The sequence below is a fragment of the Pteropus alecto genome, unplaced genomic scaffold, assembly GCF_000325575.1.
Source record: "Pteropus alecto unplaced genomic scaffold, ASM32557v1 scaffold166, whole genome shotgun sequence".
Taxonomy (NCBI): domain Eukaryota; kingdom Metazoa; phylum Chordata; class Mammalia; order Chiroptera; family Pteropodidae; genus Pteropus; species Pteropus alecto.
The window spans coordinates 7,697,993-7,716,119 of NW_006439757.1; the positions used below are offsets into that span (position 1 = coordinate 7,697,993).

General features: G+C 35.0%; 1 protein-coding gene across 1 annotated transcript in view; it reads left to right on the forward strand.

The window, feature by feature from the left end:
- Nucleotides 1-15,063, forward strand: part of TMA16 (translation machinery associated 16 homolog) — a 17,054-nt gene extending 1,991 nt beyond the window's left edge. Inside the window, exons 2-7 of the mRNA XM_006917012.3 lie at nucleotides 4,146-4,258; nucleotides 8,424-8,461; nucleotides 9,690-9,774; nucleotides 10,948-11,096; nucleotides 12,422-12,464; nucleotides 13,905-15,063. Of these exons, the coding sequence (XP_006917074.1) occupies nucleotides 4,146-4,258; nucleotides 8,424-8,461; nucleotides 9,690-9,774; nucleotides 10,948-11,096; nucleotides 12,422-12,464; nucleotides 13,905-14,085 (609 nt within the window). The 3' untranslated portion in view covers nucleotides 14,086-15,063. The remainder of the gene's footprint in view (nucleotides 1-4,145; nucleotides 4,259-8,423; nucleotides 8,462-9,689; nucleotides 9,775-10,947; nucleotides 11,097-12,421; nucleotides 12,465-13,904) is intronic.
- The last annotated feature ends 3,064 nt before the right edge of the window (nucleotides 15,064-18,127 follow it).

Below are 18,127 nucleotides of genomic sequence, written 5' to 3' on the forward strand. Positions count from 1 at the left end.
TTGATGTAATCTACATAACTTCCAACATGAATCTTTTCAAACTAATCCATCCCACCCAACACTTTTTCTGCATTTAAAAAAGTTTTAGTGCTTTTAAGTTTGGTGCTGGTCTCCCTCTTTTTTTTTTAAATGTAAGCCCATTATAGAGTATAAGTGTGCTTATCTACCTAGCTAGATTATAAACCATTAAAAAGTGTACCATCATCCTCCCTTGATTATTGTGGGCATTAACTATAACTGACTACCTACATATTCCTTAATGACAAGAATTGTGTGTTGTTGGGTTCACACCTATAAATGTAAGCTATAACAACAAATCAGCCTAATACTAATACATCTTATTTTTTCCTTCAGCTGTATTGAGATATAATTGACATATAACATTGTGTAAGTATAATATGTATAACATGTTTTGTTATACATATATGATTTTTGCCACAATAAGCTTAGTTAATAATCCCTTATTTAGCATTGTTCCATTGTTTTTCCTGTTGTGAGAACTTTTAAGATTTACTCTCTTAGCAACTTTCAAGTATACAATACAGTATTGCTAACTATAGTCACAACGGTGTACATTAGATCCCCAGAACTTATTCATCTCATAACTGGAAGTTTGTACCCATTGATCACTGTCACTCATTTGCTTGCCCCACCACTCACCCCTGACAACTACCAATCTACTTCCTATTTTTTTTTGTTATTTTTTATTTTAACAGGAATGTATGAAGCATATCACCCCTGACATACCTCTCTGTTGCTTTTTCTTTGAGTAAACTGTGTGTTTTCGTCTATTACTCTAAATTCTGAATTTAAAGAATAGTTTAGAATCAGTTTTCCGAAGTAATCACTAAGATTGTAGGAAAGATACTTTCAATGAAGGATTTCCAACTGGAATATTGCTGTGCTGCTAGAAACTTTTTAAAGGTAGCATAGTTATTCAAAACAGTCTGAAAAGAAATTATATTTTTTTCTATATCTTTGAAAGTTAACTTTGTTGCTTTTAAAACATAAAATGTTAATCTTCCATAGAAAATACACCTTAAGCCCTCTTCCCCAGTTTTGTTTGTTGTATGTTTATATTCTGTACTGTTCATGAATTGTCAGATACTCTTAGAAAATAAATTTGGAGAACCCTCCCCCCCCCAACTAATGGAAATTAATTGCTTTTTTAGTTAAGAGATATTTAGTTTAATAGAGTCTTTAATAGATTAATATTTTATTGATAGGGTTTTACTTCAATTTTCTCCTGTTGAAGCATTTTGTTTTTTATTGTGAGATGTTGAAAAATATGAAAATATTTTGAAATTTAATGTTTTATTGTACATATTTCTGTGTCTTATTATATATACATACCCTACCGTGAGGCAACCTTTTCATGAATAAGTTATTATAAGGAATCATAAACTACAGTTGAGTCAGAATACAAGTTCAGTTTCTTTGTACCTTCTTTGTACTCAGTCTCAGAGGTTCTTAGTGATCTTCTAAAGCTATGAGGACGTTTTCATACTCCAAGGGTATCAAACTATTTCTTGTTCTAAAGAAAGTTTTTAAATTTTTAAAGGAAATTTTTTTATAGACTTGAACATACTTCTGAAATAGTGTTACATGGCTCTGTAACTTTAGTTGTTAAATTTTAGTGGCTTCGGAGAGCATTTTTTTCTTGAGATTTTTGTGACTTCTGTTTCATTTTATTTGTTAGGCTATGAAACAAAGATATCTTTTAAAGAGCACGTCTTTGGTTTTTTATTGGGGGGAAGGGGTCTTGCATTAGTTTTCCCTGTCTGTGTAACAAGTTATCCCCAAATTTGGTGGCTTCCAACAGTAGTATTCATTATCTCACAGTTTCTGTGGGTCAGGCTTACCAGGTTTCTGCCTCTAGGTTTCTCACAAGGTTGTAATCAAGGTAGAGCTGTGGTTTAATCCCAAGACACAACTTGGGAGGATCTACTTCCCAGCTCACTCACCTGGTTCTTGGTACATTCATCTCATGGACTATTGGACTGCAGGCCTCAGTTCTTCACTGGCTATTGGCTGGAGGCCTCCCTCAGTTATCTGTCACATAGGCTTCTCCATAGAGCAGCTCACTACCTAACAGTTGGTTTCCATGCGAGCAAGCCAAATGAGAGAGCAAAAGAGAGAGTAGGCCAGATAGAAGCCAGTCCTTCCAAAACCTAAACTCAGGGTTGAAATCTCATCACTTGTCAAATGCTGTTTATTAAAAATGCGTCACTAGGTCCACACTCAAGGGTGGAGGATTACCCATGGGTGTGAATATCAGGAGGTGGGATTCATTGGAGGCCATCTTAGGGGCAACCTACCATGAATTCTGAAAATTTTTACTTGATTCATGCTTGCTAGGTAAACTTCATGCATAAAAAATCCTTATCACACCTTCCCTCACCCCCACCTCTACATGTGCAGAGAGATACACGAAAGAATGCACATACTTTTTTATGATGGTTTTACTCTTTATTCCCTTATAACTGGAACCAACTTCCAATACCATTCTGGGTTTCAGATTTGGAGCTATCTTCAGGTTTATCAAGAAGTGAGCAATAAATATTTGTCGAATATTTTAGTAAATATTTGTTGAAGGAATGAATGAATGTATAAATGAGAAATTGGTGGTCATTTTAATTCTACCTGGAGAGTTTTACAGAAGAAATGACTTTGACTTGTCCTATCAAAGGACAAATAAAGAAACAGATTTTTCAGGCCGAAGTAATAAGTACAGTCTCAAGATGTTATAAAACAGCAAGATGTGTCCTGGAAATGGCAAGAAGTCCAATACGAATGAGATGCTGGCATTTTTAAGAAAGAGAAAGGGTGCTGGGGACATGGGTCGGTTAGGTTGTTTTCCAGGTTAAGGGCTTGGGACCTAACTGAGCTAGTAGAGTTAGTGCTGTAGAAAAATAATCTCTGTGACTTACATGAAAAAAGGACTAGTGAGAACCTAAAGACCACCGTAGTCATGAAAGATGAGGCTGAATTAAGGCAGTAACAATATTTTGAAGAGATTCCAGAAACACTTGGCCTGTGGAGCATTAAGAATGTTAGAGACAGCTGTCCCCTAATAGACTTTCCTTTTCCTGTATAATAATTTATTTTTTTCTGAGACTAAATATTGTATTTACAACTCTCCTTTATATAACCCTCCGATTAAATTTTGGTCAGTGGGATGCAAGCAGAAGGATCTGCAACTTCCCAAATATTGCTCTTAAAGGACAGTGGTATACTTTTTGATTTTCTTTTCTGTTTCTCACTGGCTGGAGTTTAGAGCTGGTATTGGGCCATCTTGGACTATATAGACATGCAGGAGATTGCATAGCCTGAGGATGGCAGATAACAAGATGAAAGGAGCCTGGATCTCTGAGGGCTTTGTAGAGCAGAGCCTCCAGCTTCTACTTTTTTACATGAGAGAACTAAATTTTATCTGGGTTAAGCCATTATTATTTTGGGTTTCAATTATAGGAAGGCAAACCTAATTCCTAAATAATAACAGGTGTGATAAGATACAGAATTATGTAGGAATAAAGAATTACTGAAATGTCTAGTTTAGAGGACTGATTAAATCGTGACCTAATTAACTGGCATAAGACTTGAATGGGAAAATAGTTTGTTTCCTTTGGATATGCTAATTTGGAGAGGGACTCCATTATTTTCTCCGTTCCTATTTTCCTATGAGCCCAGCTTTGACTTTGTTTGGTTCACTGCCCACTCTGTAATATGTGTAACTTCTACAGTCGAGCTGCCATTAACATGCTATGTTTTCTTCTGCCTCCCCCTCTTAACTTTCTTAACTATAACAAATTTCCAACTTTGTGTCCTCTCACTATCTGCATTCTCTGTGTCCACGTTGAAGGTGGAGCCGTTGAAGAGCTGTGTTTATTGACCCTTTCTGTTTATTTTCTTACCTTATGTGGAGAGTAGTTCTGAATATATTTTTTCTGTTATTACCATGGAAACAAAGACTTTGAATTATTTAAAAGGTCTGGCTTATCTCCTGACTCCTACTATATAGCGTTTCTGGCTCAGTTTTTCTGTTATATTGCTGTTTTTAAAATTTATTTCCGAAGAAATTTTTTTTTTTGACAGAAATCACTTATGTATCTGACATATATGTCATATGTTTTCTTACATTTTAGCCTAAAGCACCAAAGGGAAAAAATGCAGGACGGGAAAAAAAAGTCATCCATCCGTATAGTAGAAAAGCAGCTCAAATTACAAGAGAGACCCACAAACAAGAAAAAAAGGAAAAGTAGGTGTCTTTTTATCATTTGTATTGTGCATTTCTCCCTCATCAATATTCCTCGTCTTCCTTTAATGAATGTGTTAAGTATCTTCTATGCATCGAAGGTAAAACTGAACATGAATTCAGCTCTGATAGAGCTTACCTGTAAGAGATACATAAATTTAAATAGGTTATGATGAGTGCAGTGAAGAAAAACTAAAAAGGACTATGGGATGGAGAGTGAGGGAGAAGTTCTATTTTACATTGGGTAGTCATGGAAGTCTTCTCTGAAGAATTTGTATTGTGCATTGGTGAAAAACAGAACTAAAAGATGTGAGGAAGTGAGCTAAGCACATATATATATTGGGTATATAGGTTAAAATACATATTAGACATATAAAAAGAGATATTGAATGAGCAGCTGGATGTGTTTAGTGTTCAGAGGCCTAGGATGGGGATGTAGACACGAATTTGGGAGCCATCAGCATCGACATAAGACTGCAAGCCATGAGACTATGTTAGGTCACCTAATGAGTAAGTGTGGATAAGGGTTAGAAGGGAGCCAAGGATTGAGTCCAGAGGCCCTTCACCATTGAGAGATTAGAAAAAGGAGGATCCAACAAGTGAGACTGAGAAGGAAGAAAAAAACATAGTGTTTCAGAGAGAAGGTGATGATCGACCTATGTCATTTGCTGTTGATTAATATGAGGACTGAGAATTGATTTAGTAATTTGATTTAGTAATATGGAAATAGTTTAGGAAAGTAGAGATCATTATTTTTTTGAGTTATTTCTTAGTTGCAGCTCTGGAGATTACGTCTTAAAACAATCTAATTGAGGTTAATGTCAAATTAATTTCAATAGTATGCAAAAATTCGCTCCACTATAGTTTCATTCCCATTCCTGCCTTTGTACTATTATTGCCATATAAATTACATCTTTATACATTTTAAGGCCATAAACACAGTTCATAATTATTGTTTTTTTGTCTTAAATGAGAAGAAAGGTGGTACAAACAAATATACATTTATACTATCTTCAGGTATGCTGTTTTGTTGTTGTTGTTTGCTTTGTGTCTTTTTCTGGACTGATTCTGTAAAGTCTGTTTGTTGTGTATGGCCATTGAAATTTCTGCTCAGTTAGTGGTCAGCTAACATCTAGACAAAGATTTTTCTGAATTCCTTTAACTAAGTTCTCTCAGCCTTTGTTGAGGGACTCTGTGCATCTGTTGGCCATGCCTTCAACACTCCAGTTGCAGTTTACTTAGACTTCGTTTCTTGTTTGCACAGAGCCTCAGGGTTTGGCAGAGGTGAGAGATTAGATGTTTCTCAGATCTTTTCTTGGCATGAACTAGTCCTAAATATGCACATGGCATTCTAGATTCCCGGGAATATGTTGGAACGAGCTTTTCAAAGCCCTCTATGGACCTTTCATTTCCCAGTTTTTCCTTTAAAATTTTTTGGTCAGGCTTTTGTAAGCCTCCAACTGGTAATATTATTCAGGTAGCCACAATCTTGGACAATTACTGCTGATTTTTTTCGAGAACAACGTGGGGATGGGGCTGTTCCTACAGAGAGAGCTCTGAGTCAAATTAAATAAAGACAAAGTAACCCCGAGAATAGAGCTTTTCAGTATGTTGCCTGCCACATCAAATGGTGTCAGTTTTTTGAGCGTCAGCATCACTGATCATGAATCATTTTTTATTTAAATGGGAGCATGGTCACAAATATCATCTTAAAATGCTGCTCATCTCCTGCACTAGAGCACCACTTCCAGGAAGATAGAAATGCTGAGTTGTATTTTTCAAAAGTTGGTTGGTGACAAGATACTCAGACTGTTGGGACAGCTGTAAGCAGGATGATAGAAAAGGTATTGATGGGACTTTAACTTGACTTTAAGGTGCCTGTGGCTTTTAAGAAATGAATAGCAGTTATCAAATACTGCTTTAATTACTGATTGCTGCATAAGAAATTATACCACACATCTTAAACAGCTTGAAATAAACACAGTTTCTCCATCAGTAATCTCAGTTGCTACTTAACTGGGTGCTTCTGGCTCAGAGCCTCTCACGGGGTTACAATCAAGATGATGTTTGGGGCTGCATTCATCTCAGAGGTTTTGCTTCCAAGCTTACTCACGTGGCTGTTGGCACGCTTCAAGTCATTGCTGGCAGTTAGCTGGAGACATAAGTTCCTTGTCACGTGAGCCTCTCTGTAGGGCTACTCATAACTCGACAGCTTGGTTCCTCCAGAGCAAAGGCTCAGAGAGAGCGAGAGGGGGTGACCAAGATAAAAGACCATCTTTGTAACCTAATTTAGGAATGATATCCATCACTGTTGTACTGTTTTATTTGTTAGAAGTGAGTCACTAGGTCCAGCCACACTCAAAGACATGACTATCAAGAAGCAAAGATCAGTGGAGACCATCATAGATACTACCACCTCTTGTTGCTGCCTACCAAAGATGCTTAGTTTTCTAAGGAACATAGGTAACCAGGAAGCTTGTATCCAGTCTCTCTACTTTTTTATGGAACCCAGGATTCTTTGTCCCACTTCGTAAGGCTTTTTTTTTTTTTTTTAGGGAGAAAGAGAGGTGGTGGTGTGGGGTGAGGAATGAGGGACATTACCCGTTAGGATGCAGTGCCTTTGGCCAGTGGTAGAGAATACGAATCCGCTAGGTTGATCAGATTGACTTTTACTGATGTCCTCTGACTACTAAAAGATAGTGCAAGAGTGAATAGCAACAGAGTAAGATTTCAAACATGTTCTTCATCCTTAGTATTTGAATGCTCTGATTTAGAACTATATGAAATATGGCTTCTGTTGATGTTAAAAGAAACTAGTATGGTTTGAAGACTAGCACATTTCAAGCAACGCAGAATTTATAGGCAGCAAATGGCTATTCTGTATCATGATTTTAGCTTTATTTTATGATTTTTTTAGCATAGCAACATTTCTCAGCATGATATTTGTGTAGACATGTTTTCATTTTTCTTTCAGTTCATAGAACTTGAATTGCTGGGTCATTGTAAGAAATTAAGTTTTTAAGAATTGCAGGTCATCTGAAAGGGATGATATTAAGTATTGCCTTTTCCAAAATGATCATACTATTCCAGTGTATAAGTGTTCATTTGCTCTGTATCCTCTGAGACACGTTGTATTATCAGTTTTTTTTTTTTTTTAAATTTCAGCCAATCTAGTAGGTGTATCGTAGTATTCAGTGTGGTTTCAATTTGCACACTTGTAATCTTGATGGCTGATGATGTCACATATCTTTCGATATGCTTATTGGTCATTTATATGCCTTTTGTTTGATGAAAAAATTGGTTAAAATCTTTTGTCCTTTTTGATATTAGGTTGTCTGTATATCATTAAGTAGGAAGAACTGTTTGTATATTCTTCATGTAAGTCTTTTTGTTTTTTGTTTTTTTTTTGTACTGTGAATATTTTCTCCCAAACTTTGGCTAAATTTTTTTTTTTTTTTTTTTTTTTTTATAAAAGAGGCTCATTTTATTCTCCAATTTTCTAATTGTTAAAAGTGGGAGAGTAAACCTGGTCTGCTTTGTTAGGGTGGGGACAGTGGATTTTTTGTTCATTTCTGTATCCCTAGTGGGTGGCGTCAAGTGTGGCAAAAACTATCCAGAGATCTCTTCTGAATGAATTAGTTCTAAATAAGTATCAACAAAAGAAGGCATATATTACTTAGACTGTTTTCTAAGAATAAATGAGTTCTTTTTTTTTTTATTATTATAATTCTTTTCAACTTTATGAAAAGTAAACATTCCGTTTTGTTCTTGTTGAAGTTTAAAAGTAATGTATTTTGGTTTTGGTGGCAGCACTCAATCTTCTAGAAGGTATTCATTATTCTTTTGTGCTCAGATATTCTGCATGTTACAAAACCCGCCTGAACATTCATAATGCAGTCAAACTTTTGTGTTTTCAAAACTGATTTGTTTTATAGGTGTCCTTTAGTCATTGAAGAGCTAAAAAAATGTTTCTAATAACATTTTGTTCTAGTGATTTCAAAGAGAAGCATGGTGTTCAGTGTTTCTGTATTAATATAATTATTTCATATGTATGAAAGAATGATCTTTGAATTAGGTTCTTTAGGCAGTTTTTCTTTTTGTTGTTTTGACAGATATTTAAAACTTGCTTTGGAAATCTTCTAATACATTACATACCTTTTCTTCCAAGGTTGAAGAATGAAAAGGCTTTGCGTCTCAACTTTATTGGTAAGTGGCTTTCCTTACTTATTTGATGTTCTGGCTAGAGTAGAGTGAAGTTCTGCCCTACACCTATTTTTCTTTTAACTTACCTGGTGAAATACTATTTTTATCTAAATGAATTTTTCTTTACCAAACTTGATTATAACAAAACAAAATAAAATCAATTATTAAGCTCTTAGAACAGTGTTAATAATGTCTAGCTCAGTTTTTCAAAAATTGTTTGGTTTATATTTACCTATCTACATCTATCTATCTATTTGTCTATCGATCTATATCTATCTATCTATCTATCTATCTATCTATCTATCTAATCATCTATTATCTATCTGTAGCTGAATTTAATTCTAGCCCCTTAACCATTAGAATTAAGGCTTAAGTAATTTGGAAACAGCAATTCATATGTAATTATGTGGACACATACACAATTTTTGTGGGGGAGAGGACATCAAATTTATCGTTAGTAAATTTTTACAGATAAGCCTGAGATTTCAAAATAGTGCTATTAGGCTTTATTTCTAATTAAAAATATTTGAACTTTTTAAAAATGCTTCATCAAGTAATGGAATAGTATTTCTAAATGGGTTATCAGTATCTGGGTAGGGCCGTTTCTTTATATCTAATACTGAGAAATCTCACTGAAAGTGACCCCAGTGGTTTGATTTACTTTTAACAGTGAGGTCTGTTAGTTCTTTGTGTCTGGCAGATGTTGTATGCTTAATGAATTTACTAATTTTGAAGCCCTGGACAGGTTATTTAACCTTTCTCATGTGTAAATGAGAATAATAATACTACTAATCCTCATAGGATTGTGAAGCTCTTGACACAGTGCCTGCTGCTTATTAAATGTTCAGCTTATTAATGATGAAAAGTACCATTTTCATCATTAATCTAATTGTTTTCATTTTATTTGATTTTAGATAAGTTCTATCCTTTACTTTTTAAATACTTAGAACTTCATGTTATATTAAAATATTCTCTTTTTTTAAAATTTTCACATCCTTATTGGTTAAATATACAGAAAAGCAACCCTCTCATTCCTGTCTCTTCTCCAAATTAAAATGTAACAATTTAATTTCTTACAGACTGGTTTAATTAGCTTTGAGCCCACACAAGTCTTTATATTTAGCATTGAAATAAATTTTGATACTGTTTTAAACATATCAATGTTGAAAATTATAATGAATACCTCTGCTTAAATGGTGACTTGTATTTATCTTGGTGCTTGTTGTTGTAGGTGAAAAACTGCAGTGGTTTCGAAATCACCTTGATCCCCAGAAAGCAGGATATTCAAAGAAGGATGCTTGTGAATTAATTGAAAGGTAAACACTGGACATGTTATGAACAGAGTCAGAAAAAGGAATCCTTTTTTCTGGTTCTTAAAGAGACAGAGTTCTCTTCTGGATTTATAGAAGGGCAGATGCCTTTGTTATTGAAAAGACTTTGGATTCATATCCTAGCCTCTTAACTTCAGTAGGTTGTAACTTTTCTGGGCCTCGAAGCGGTGGTTATTAAAGGTTCTTGGGATCTGGAAAAGCTTCTTGGGGAAATAGCATCTAAAATGACACCAGAAGGCTAGAGGTTAGCAGATTGAGGTAAGGTAGTTTGAAGAGCCTCTAGATAGAGCAAATCTAAAAGGCCTACAGGTGAGAGTGACATATATAGTGATCTAGCAAACATCTAATATGACTGAAATAACAGGTTCAAGGAGGGAATCATACAGGTATGGTAAGTGACAGTCAACTCATTGAAGACATCAGATATCATTTTAAGAATTTGGACTTTATCAAAGGACATTGGGAGCCATGGGAGGTTTTTATAGCAAGCACTTGAGGTGATCATATTTAAACTTTGGAAAGGTCATAGTAGCAAGAATGAGGATAATGGCCGAAAGGGGGCATGGCTCTGGCCAGGAGACTGTTGAGAGGCTGATGCAGTAATTCAGCTAAGAGATGGTGGTTGCCTCTGCTTGTTTAGTAGCAGTGTGATGAAGAGAAATGGATTACAGAGATATGAAGAAGGTAGAAGTCTCAATCTTTAGTGAAAAAGTAGATGTGGCATAAAAGGGAGAGAGAGGAATCAAGGAGGACACTTACATTCTTCATTTGAGTAACTGGATGAATGATCATACTATTTCCTAAGATATGGAGCCAAAGAAATAGAGTAGGTTTGGCAAGGGATGGATGGGGACAGGGATAAGGACATGTTCAGTTTTGATGTGTTAAGCCTCTACAGGATATCCAAATGGAGACGTTCAGAAAGTGGTTGCATATGAAGATCTGGAGTTTAACAGATACTTTAATAACAGGCAGTGATTTCGTTGGTAAAATTTTGAGAATGGTTGAGTTATCCAGGGAAGGGCTGAGGTCTGAGGACTTGAACTCAAAGGAATATAAAAATTCAAAGGACAGGCGAAAGCTAGGATTATGTTTAAATGAACTAATATCAGCCAAATATACAAACTTTGTGACTCGAATTATTTTCTTTCTTTTCAGGTATTTAAATCGATTCAGCAGTGAGCTGGAGCAGATTGAGTTACATAACAGCATCAAAGCCAGGCAGGGAAGGCGGCACTGTGCCCGGGAGACAGTCATCAAACAGACATTGGAGCGTGAGCGACAGCAGTATGAAGGATATGGCCTTGGTGTGTTTTCTTTCTTTCTTTCTAAATACAGAGCAATATCAGATTTGTGATTCATTTCAAAGGTTTATTATTCTACTAAGTTTTATTATTCTACTAAGTTTGATTTTCTTCCTTTGTTTTTCTTTCTTTTATGAGTATCTGGACTATTTTTAATTCTTTTTTTTTTCTACATCCCCAAACTTTCGATTGTGACAGTGACATCATATCTTTCTAATGTAAAAGTAAAGTTTTCCTGTCCCCTCTGGCGCATACCTATTTGCTTTATTATAGAGTTATTACTTGCCCATCTCCAGCTCCATTTGTTTCTTTAGAAGGTACATGTCCTTCTTGTCTTTATAATTCTTGTAGTACCAAACTATACTTGTTGCAGTTATTCTTGAGAAACTATCGAAATCAAATATTAATTCCTAGCATTGTCACATTTCTTACCTTTCCTAAAGGCAAATATGTTACTAGTTTACCAACACTGAAGAAAAACACTTAATGGGAGAGGGTATTTTAAAGGCATGCAAAGCCCCAAAATAGTTGAGGACCTAAAGGCTATATGGCCTACAAATGATATTTGATTGGCTTATTAATTGTCCTCATAAAAATACGTGATGATTTCATGTGAAAAAAATGTAGATTTCTGGCTTCTCTTAAAAAAAAATCAGTTGGTCTGGCAACATAATTTGCTAGATGTGCTAGACTCACCTTTCAATTAAAGGAAGCACTTTACAGCTTCTCTTTGGCATATCCGAATTGCCAGCATCACTGCTTGCGCTTTGGGGCCATTGTTAAGTAAAATAAGGGTGATTTGAACACAAGCACTGCAATACCACAACAGTGGATCTGATACCCAGGACAGTTACTAAGTGGCTAACAGGCAGGTGAGCCGATACTCTGAACAAAGTGGTGGTTCACGTCCTGGGCAGGGTGTTGTGAGATTTCATCACGCTACTCAGAAGGGTGTCAATGAATTGTTTATGTCTGGAATTTTCCATTTAATATTTTCGGAGTGCAGGTTATCTCAGATAACTGAAACCTCGGAAAGTGAAACTATAGATAAAGGGGGACTACTGTGGTTTTGTTTTGTTTTACAGATTCTATGCTAGAATTTATTATTTAATATCATTCTTCTTAAATCATCTTCTTAAACTAAGCCCTTTATACTTGCAAAACTTACTTTCATCTGGCATAACAATGCTTTGATATTTTGTTTTGCTTTGGATAGTCTTGCTGTCTGTCAATTATTATTTGTTGTATCTGAGATAATAAATGAAGAAACTAAAATGTTGTAATTTAGAAAACATTGCCTAATGAACATAAATTATTTTCTTTCTCAGAGATTCCAGATATTGTAAATGCTGGTAATCTGAAAACTTTTAGGTGAGTCTGTCATTTTTATTGTTCCGTGAAACTATGTGTAAAATATATGAGACATAAACTTTCTTCCTTTTTGAGTCTAGACATTACATCTGAAAGAAAATTGTTTTTTTAACCTTTTCTCTTTCATCAAAGTATAATTTTCCTAAATCGTGTTTATTTGAAACACCAGGTATACACTGAAATGATAGTGACGTGCTTTTATTTCAAAATATTTTAAAATACTTTAATATAGTACTTAAAAGAACATCTCACTATTCTTATTTTATAGAAAGACAAAATAACAGAAACAGATTTGATGGCTCAGAGTCACATTTCCAAACTGTTCACAGCACCCTCTTTTGGAGGAGTTGGTTAATGGGAATTGATACCAGGGGAAGGACTAAGTCATCCAGAAGCAGAGGGTCCTGTGGTCTCTCTAATAGTACTCTTTTTTGACCAGAGACACCACTGAATAGAATTTTAGTTTTTCAGTTTTCAAACATGGCTTCTTTGTCTTTAGAAAAATGATTTTTATTAAGCATTTTGGTCTTAACTATGCTGATAGGTTTGAAATGTTATGTTAATTGAAATTAGATAAATTTAAGTCCAATCATATTCTTTGAAATCTTTCAGCTTATTTTATATTTTTATATACTTCTGAATTCATAGAAAAATACTTAGTATTTAATATGTATAAAATATGAGCTCTAATAAAATTTATCACATGTAAGAAGTAGTTCACTTTTATAGTTTAGATACATAGAGCTTAAGATTCTTTTTATGCCTTTATTTATTTATTTATTCATTCATTCATTTATTTATTTATTTATTTATAATATTAATTAATTAGATATATGTATGCTCTTTATTTCTAAAACAATGTATGTTCTTCCCCCAAAGAAAGCCAGATATGAGAGAAGAAATTAGCAGAGACTATTAGTAATGCTGGTTGGAGTTCAGGTCTCAAAACAAACTTTACATTGCTCCTAAAGTAAATAAATGAACATAGGATTGTCACAATAAATGCCGAGGTTGAAAAATGAAGTTCTCTAATATAACCATAAAAGTTGTTTGATTATTGAAACTTACCTGTGACTTAGTACTATGTGTGAAAAGAAAACTTTTCTGACTATGCATTTTGGAGATTGACCAGGCATGACATCCTGATGAGATTCTTGATACCATAGGGCCTGATTGAGAGAAGTGTTTGGGTTAGGAAGGATAGAAGAATGGAACAGAGTCTCCTTGTAATTTCTACCTAATATTTTCCTGTATTGCTTTGGAAGTTTTGAATATGTGGGATTCTCTCTAATGCATTTATATTGTTTCTTTCTAGTGCATTTGAATCCGCTGTAAATTTATAAACTTTGTTCTGCTACTTTCAGAGTTTCGAATATTGATTTTTTCCTGTTTCCCCACCTCACACCCTGTCAACCTGCTATACTTTTTTTTTTTATCTAGGGAATGGGATTTTGATCTGAAGAAGTTGCCAAACATTAAAATGAGAAAAATATGTGCTAATGATGCAGTTCCCAAGAAGTGCAAGAAGAAAACTGTTACAGCTGTAGACAAAGAGTTAGGGGAATTGGAACTAAATGATGAATCAAGTGACTCAGATGAGGAAATGACTGCAGTGGCCTAATTGTCCTTGAGTTGAAAATAAATAGAGAGCTATTTATTCGAAGTTGCACTCGAATCGATTATGATAAATGTCTAGATACAAGAATTTGCTATTTAGCTTATTCTCTTACATGATGAGAATTCCATTTGCAGTTTCAAAAACAGTGTTATGATTTTTATTTAAAAATGAATGTTGCTTTTTATTTACATTAAATTGCTAAAAAAGATATAGTCATTTAAAAGAATGATCTTTAAGATTGATTTAATCTGAATTTCCAGAACAGGAGGTAGCGATATGAATAAAGAGAGAGAATGTTTTCATTTTTTTCTTCATGTTTCCTTGGGATCATGTAATCTCACATTTTGTGGTTTGGAAAGCAACCTGTTTTCTAAAAGGGTCCTATGGGTACTTCTTGAGCACTGATGATAGCAAAATTGTCTTTCAGTAATAATATTTTAGTAATCCCCTCTTAAACATTAAACTTGTCTTTCCTCATAAAATAGGGAGAATGTGATATGGAATTCATATAACTGATGGCTTTTGCATTATTTTTATTTATTATCTTTGAGCCACAGTTAAATGGTAAAAGAAGAAATGAAGTGACTATTCTTGCTATGTTGATCTGTTATCTTTGACAGAAGGGGACACATGATTTCAGGTTAGCTCTGTTTGTATTTTATTTTCTGCTTTCTCATTGTGAAAAGTGATATAGATTTTATCTGTGGGAACAGACCTAATGATTAGAGAACCAATTTTTTTTAATTGTGTTATTTTTTTCTTCTAAGAGATAAGTTAAATGACATATGACATAATTATTAGTATAAGTGTCATGAAAAACATGGATGTAGTAGAATGTTCTTCAAAGAACTTGTTAAGTGCAAGTATCTTTTAGTCTTTCTAAAAGATGCAATGCAAATGTATCTGAATATTTATAAGAAAAAAATGTTAATGCCATATGAGGTTACCTAGCTATCAATTAAATTTTGTTAACAATTTAAAGCGTTATGGCTTCTTTTTTTGAAAATAAAAAATAAAATTTATTTTCATAATTTCACTTCTTAAAGTTCTTATTTCATTTGCAGTGATGTAAATGATGCTGATTTGCTTTTCGCTTTAGTAATCTGAAAGTATGGTTTCATGGTTATGTAAGAAGTTCTATTTCTTCAGTCATTGGAAGATTTCTGTTTTTTTGGTCCTTATATAGTCTCAAAATTGTTATAAAAACTGAGTCCTAAATTACAGTAAAGAGAGTAATAACTATTCTTTTGTCTAATATTTAAAAAGCCATAATGTTAGATGAATGACTTGTGAAAATGGCATATCATCCTCCCCCTCAAACATTTGTTCCCAGTTTTCTCTATGCTCTCAAAGCAAAAAAATATAACAAGCCACAATGCTTAGAACTGGAACAGATAAAAATTTGTTGAATGGATGAATTTACTATTTAGGACCATATTTATTATGTCACTCCTGGCTGGACCAAAGCCACTTAAGAGATGATTTGTCTTTAGAGTACTGCTTTTAAATGATATCCTCAATCATTGTTTATAGAACATGTTCTTTCTGGAGTTGTAATTTATGTGATCTCTTATTTAGACCCCTTTTCAGTCAGTAGTGTATCTTTGTGAGATAGCTTCTGCAGTCCATGGCCATGGAACAGGGTTAAAGTAACTCACTTTGTAGGCACTTCTGTATCAACTAGGGGCTGGCAAACTTTTCTCTTGTAAGAACCAGACAGTAAATGTTTTAGGTGTTTCAGGCCAAATGCAGTTTCTGTTGCATAATCGTGTGTATGTGCATGCGTGTGTATGTTTTACCACCCTTTAAAAATGTAAAAACCATTCTTAGTTTCTTGCTATCCACAAATAGACTGCAGGCTGGATTTGGCCTGCTTGCCATAGTTTGCAAACTGCTGGTCTAAATCAGAGAGTTAGACTTCCATGGTCATAGGCTAATGATACATTTCTAAGCTCAGAACACCTAACTTTGACATCCGTGGTCTTTTCCCCTGATATCCTCGTCACTTCCTTGCCTTACCAACATAAGTTTCTCCTTAGGACTTTTTAGCCTCAAATAGAAGCTTTTTCTACTAATATATCCCTTGTGTTTCAGGGGCAGGAGATGGGATAGGTGTCTTTTTTGCTGTACTCTCACTTCCAAATAATTTCTTCCTTTGTTCTTTGAAGTTCTCTTATTGTCTCCCTTTCCTTATTATCTTCCCTCCCAGAAGAACCTTCTGCCCATTCATCGAAGACTTTAGCTCTTGGCTTATTTATCTTCTATTTCAATCGTTTTAGTGATCCTAGTAGCCTCGTGGATAACAGATCTAACACTGTAACTTTTAGGTTTATCAGTCTTTTTCTCTGTCTCATAAGAGGCTTCTCAGTGGTCATACCTGCCCAGATCCTTATATACACCCGAAGCTTCTCTAAACTTGACTTTGAGCCTTTCATTCTCCATTTACTGTTTTATTCTTTTCTATTGCTGAAGTTCTACACTTTTATCTCATTCTCTCATTATACATCACCCATCTCTTATCTTCAGATTCTTTCTTGTTCAGCTTAGATTCAGAGTTCATAGTTGCTTCCTTGCATATGCCCTCAATTCCTCTGCCCCCGACTTCATAGTATTTCTCTTTCGAAACTCAAACCAAGTTAGGCTCAGTTATCTGTCTCCTTCATACCCGTTTCTGGTGCAATCAGACAGACCATTTTCCAATTCATGTTTGCAAATCTCAAGTGGATTCTCAAGAGTGCTTAGCAATTTGTTTCCTTAATACATTCATTTTTCCAAATTTGAGATTTTTTTTTTTTACTACTTCATACTTTCTTGCTCGACTTTAATACTAGCCTCAACTTTCAGCTGTTACCTTTTTATGCATCATTGAGAAAACAGAAACTCATTTTCTTTTGATTTAATAGATGTAGTAGCTTTTCTCCTTTTAATGGTAAAAACTCCTACTTATAGCCTAGATCCCACTTCCCACTGTCTTCTCAGGAATGTTGATTCTCCCCCTAATGTCTCAAGCCAGAAAACTGCCTATAAGTCATCCCTGATTCTTCCCTGTGTCTCTTTAAGGCCCTCCCCTGGTCTAATTTAATTAGCGAGTATTTCTGGTTCTATTTCCAAAACAGAAAGTCAAATCAGTCCATGTCAGGCCATCTCCACCTTTCACCCTTACCTAACCCACCACGTCTTGGCTGTACCGTGTCCAGTAAATAGCTTCCTAACTGGCCTTCATGCCGCCATTCTTCCTTCACTTAATTTATTCTCCAGAGTTGTTCATGTATTTTAAAAAATGTACACTAAAATATGCTATTCCTTTGGTCAATATTGTTACAGTGTCATTCCACATTTTTAAATGTTATTTTTATTTATTTGATGGGGTATAATTTTGTTTCTAACCACTTTTTTTTTTAAAGATATTATTTTTTTAAGAGCAGTTTTAGATTTGCATCAAAATTGAGAGGTAAGTAAAACAATTTCTTATATACCCTCTGCCCCCACACATGCACAGCCTCCCCCATTATCAACATCCCCCACCAGAGTGGAACATTTGTTACAGTTGATGAATATGACAGTGACATCTATCATATTATGAATGAAATTCATGTTCCGTACCCCAGTCACGCAGGCCTTTAATAACTTGATTCCTGACTCCTCCAACCTCAGCTTGTTTCTGCCAGCCCATGGCTTATGATACATTAGGCACACTGGCCTCCGTCCGTTCCTAAAATGGCCACGGTGTTTCCTATAGTGGAACAGCTCTGTGCTAGCACCCTGATCACCTTGTGTGTGTATCCACTTAGTCCAGGCTTGGTAGCAGCTGACCTTGGCCTTTGAAGAATGCTTTGTGATCTTCCTGGAGCATGAGGATATGGGACATATGTGAGGAACTACCATAGGCCACTTCACATTTGCCTTCCGGTCCTCCAGGGAGGACCTGTGGCAGTTTGTCATTGCCTTCTGGTTTCTGATGGAGGATGAGTTTTCTACCTTACATCTCTTCAAGGTATAGCTGCAGGCTATAAAATTGTTTAGCTGCAATAGGATGCCCCAGCCC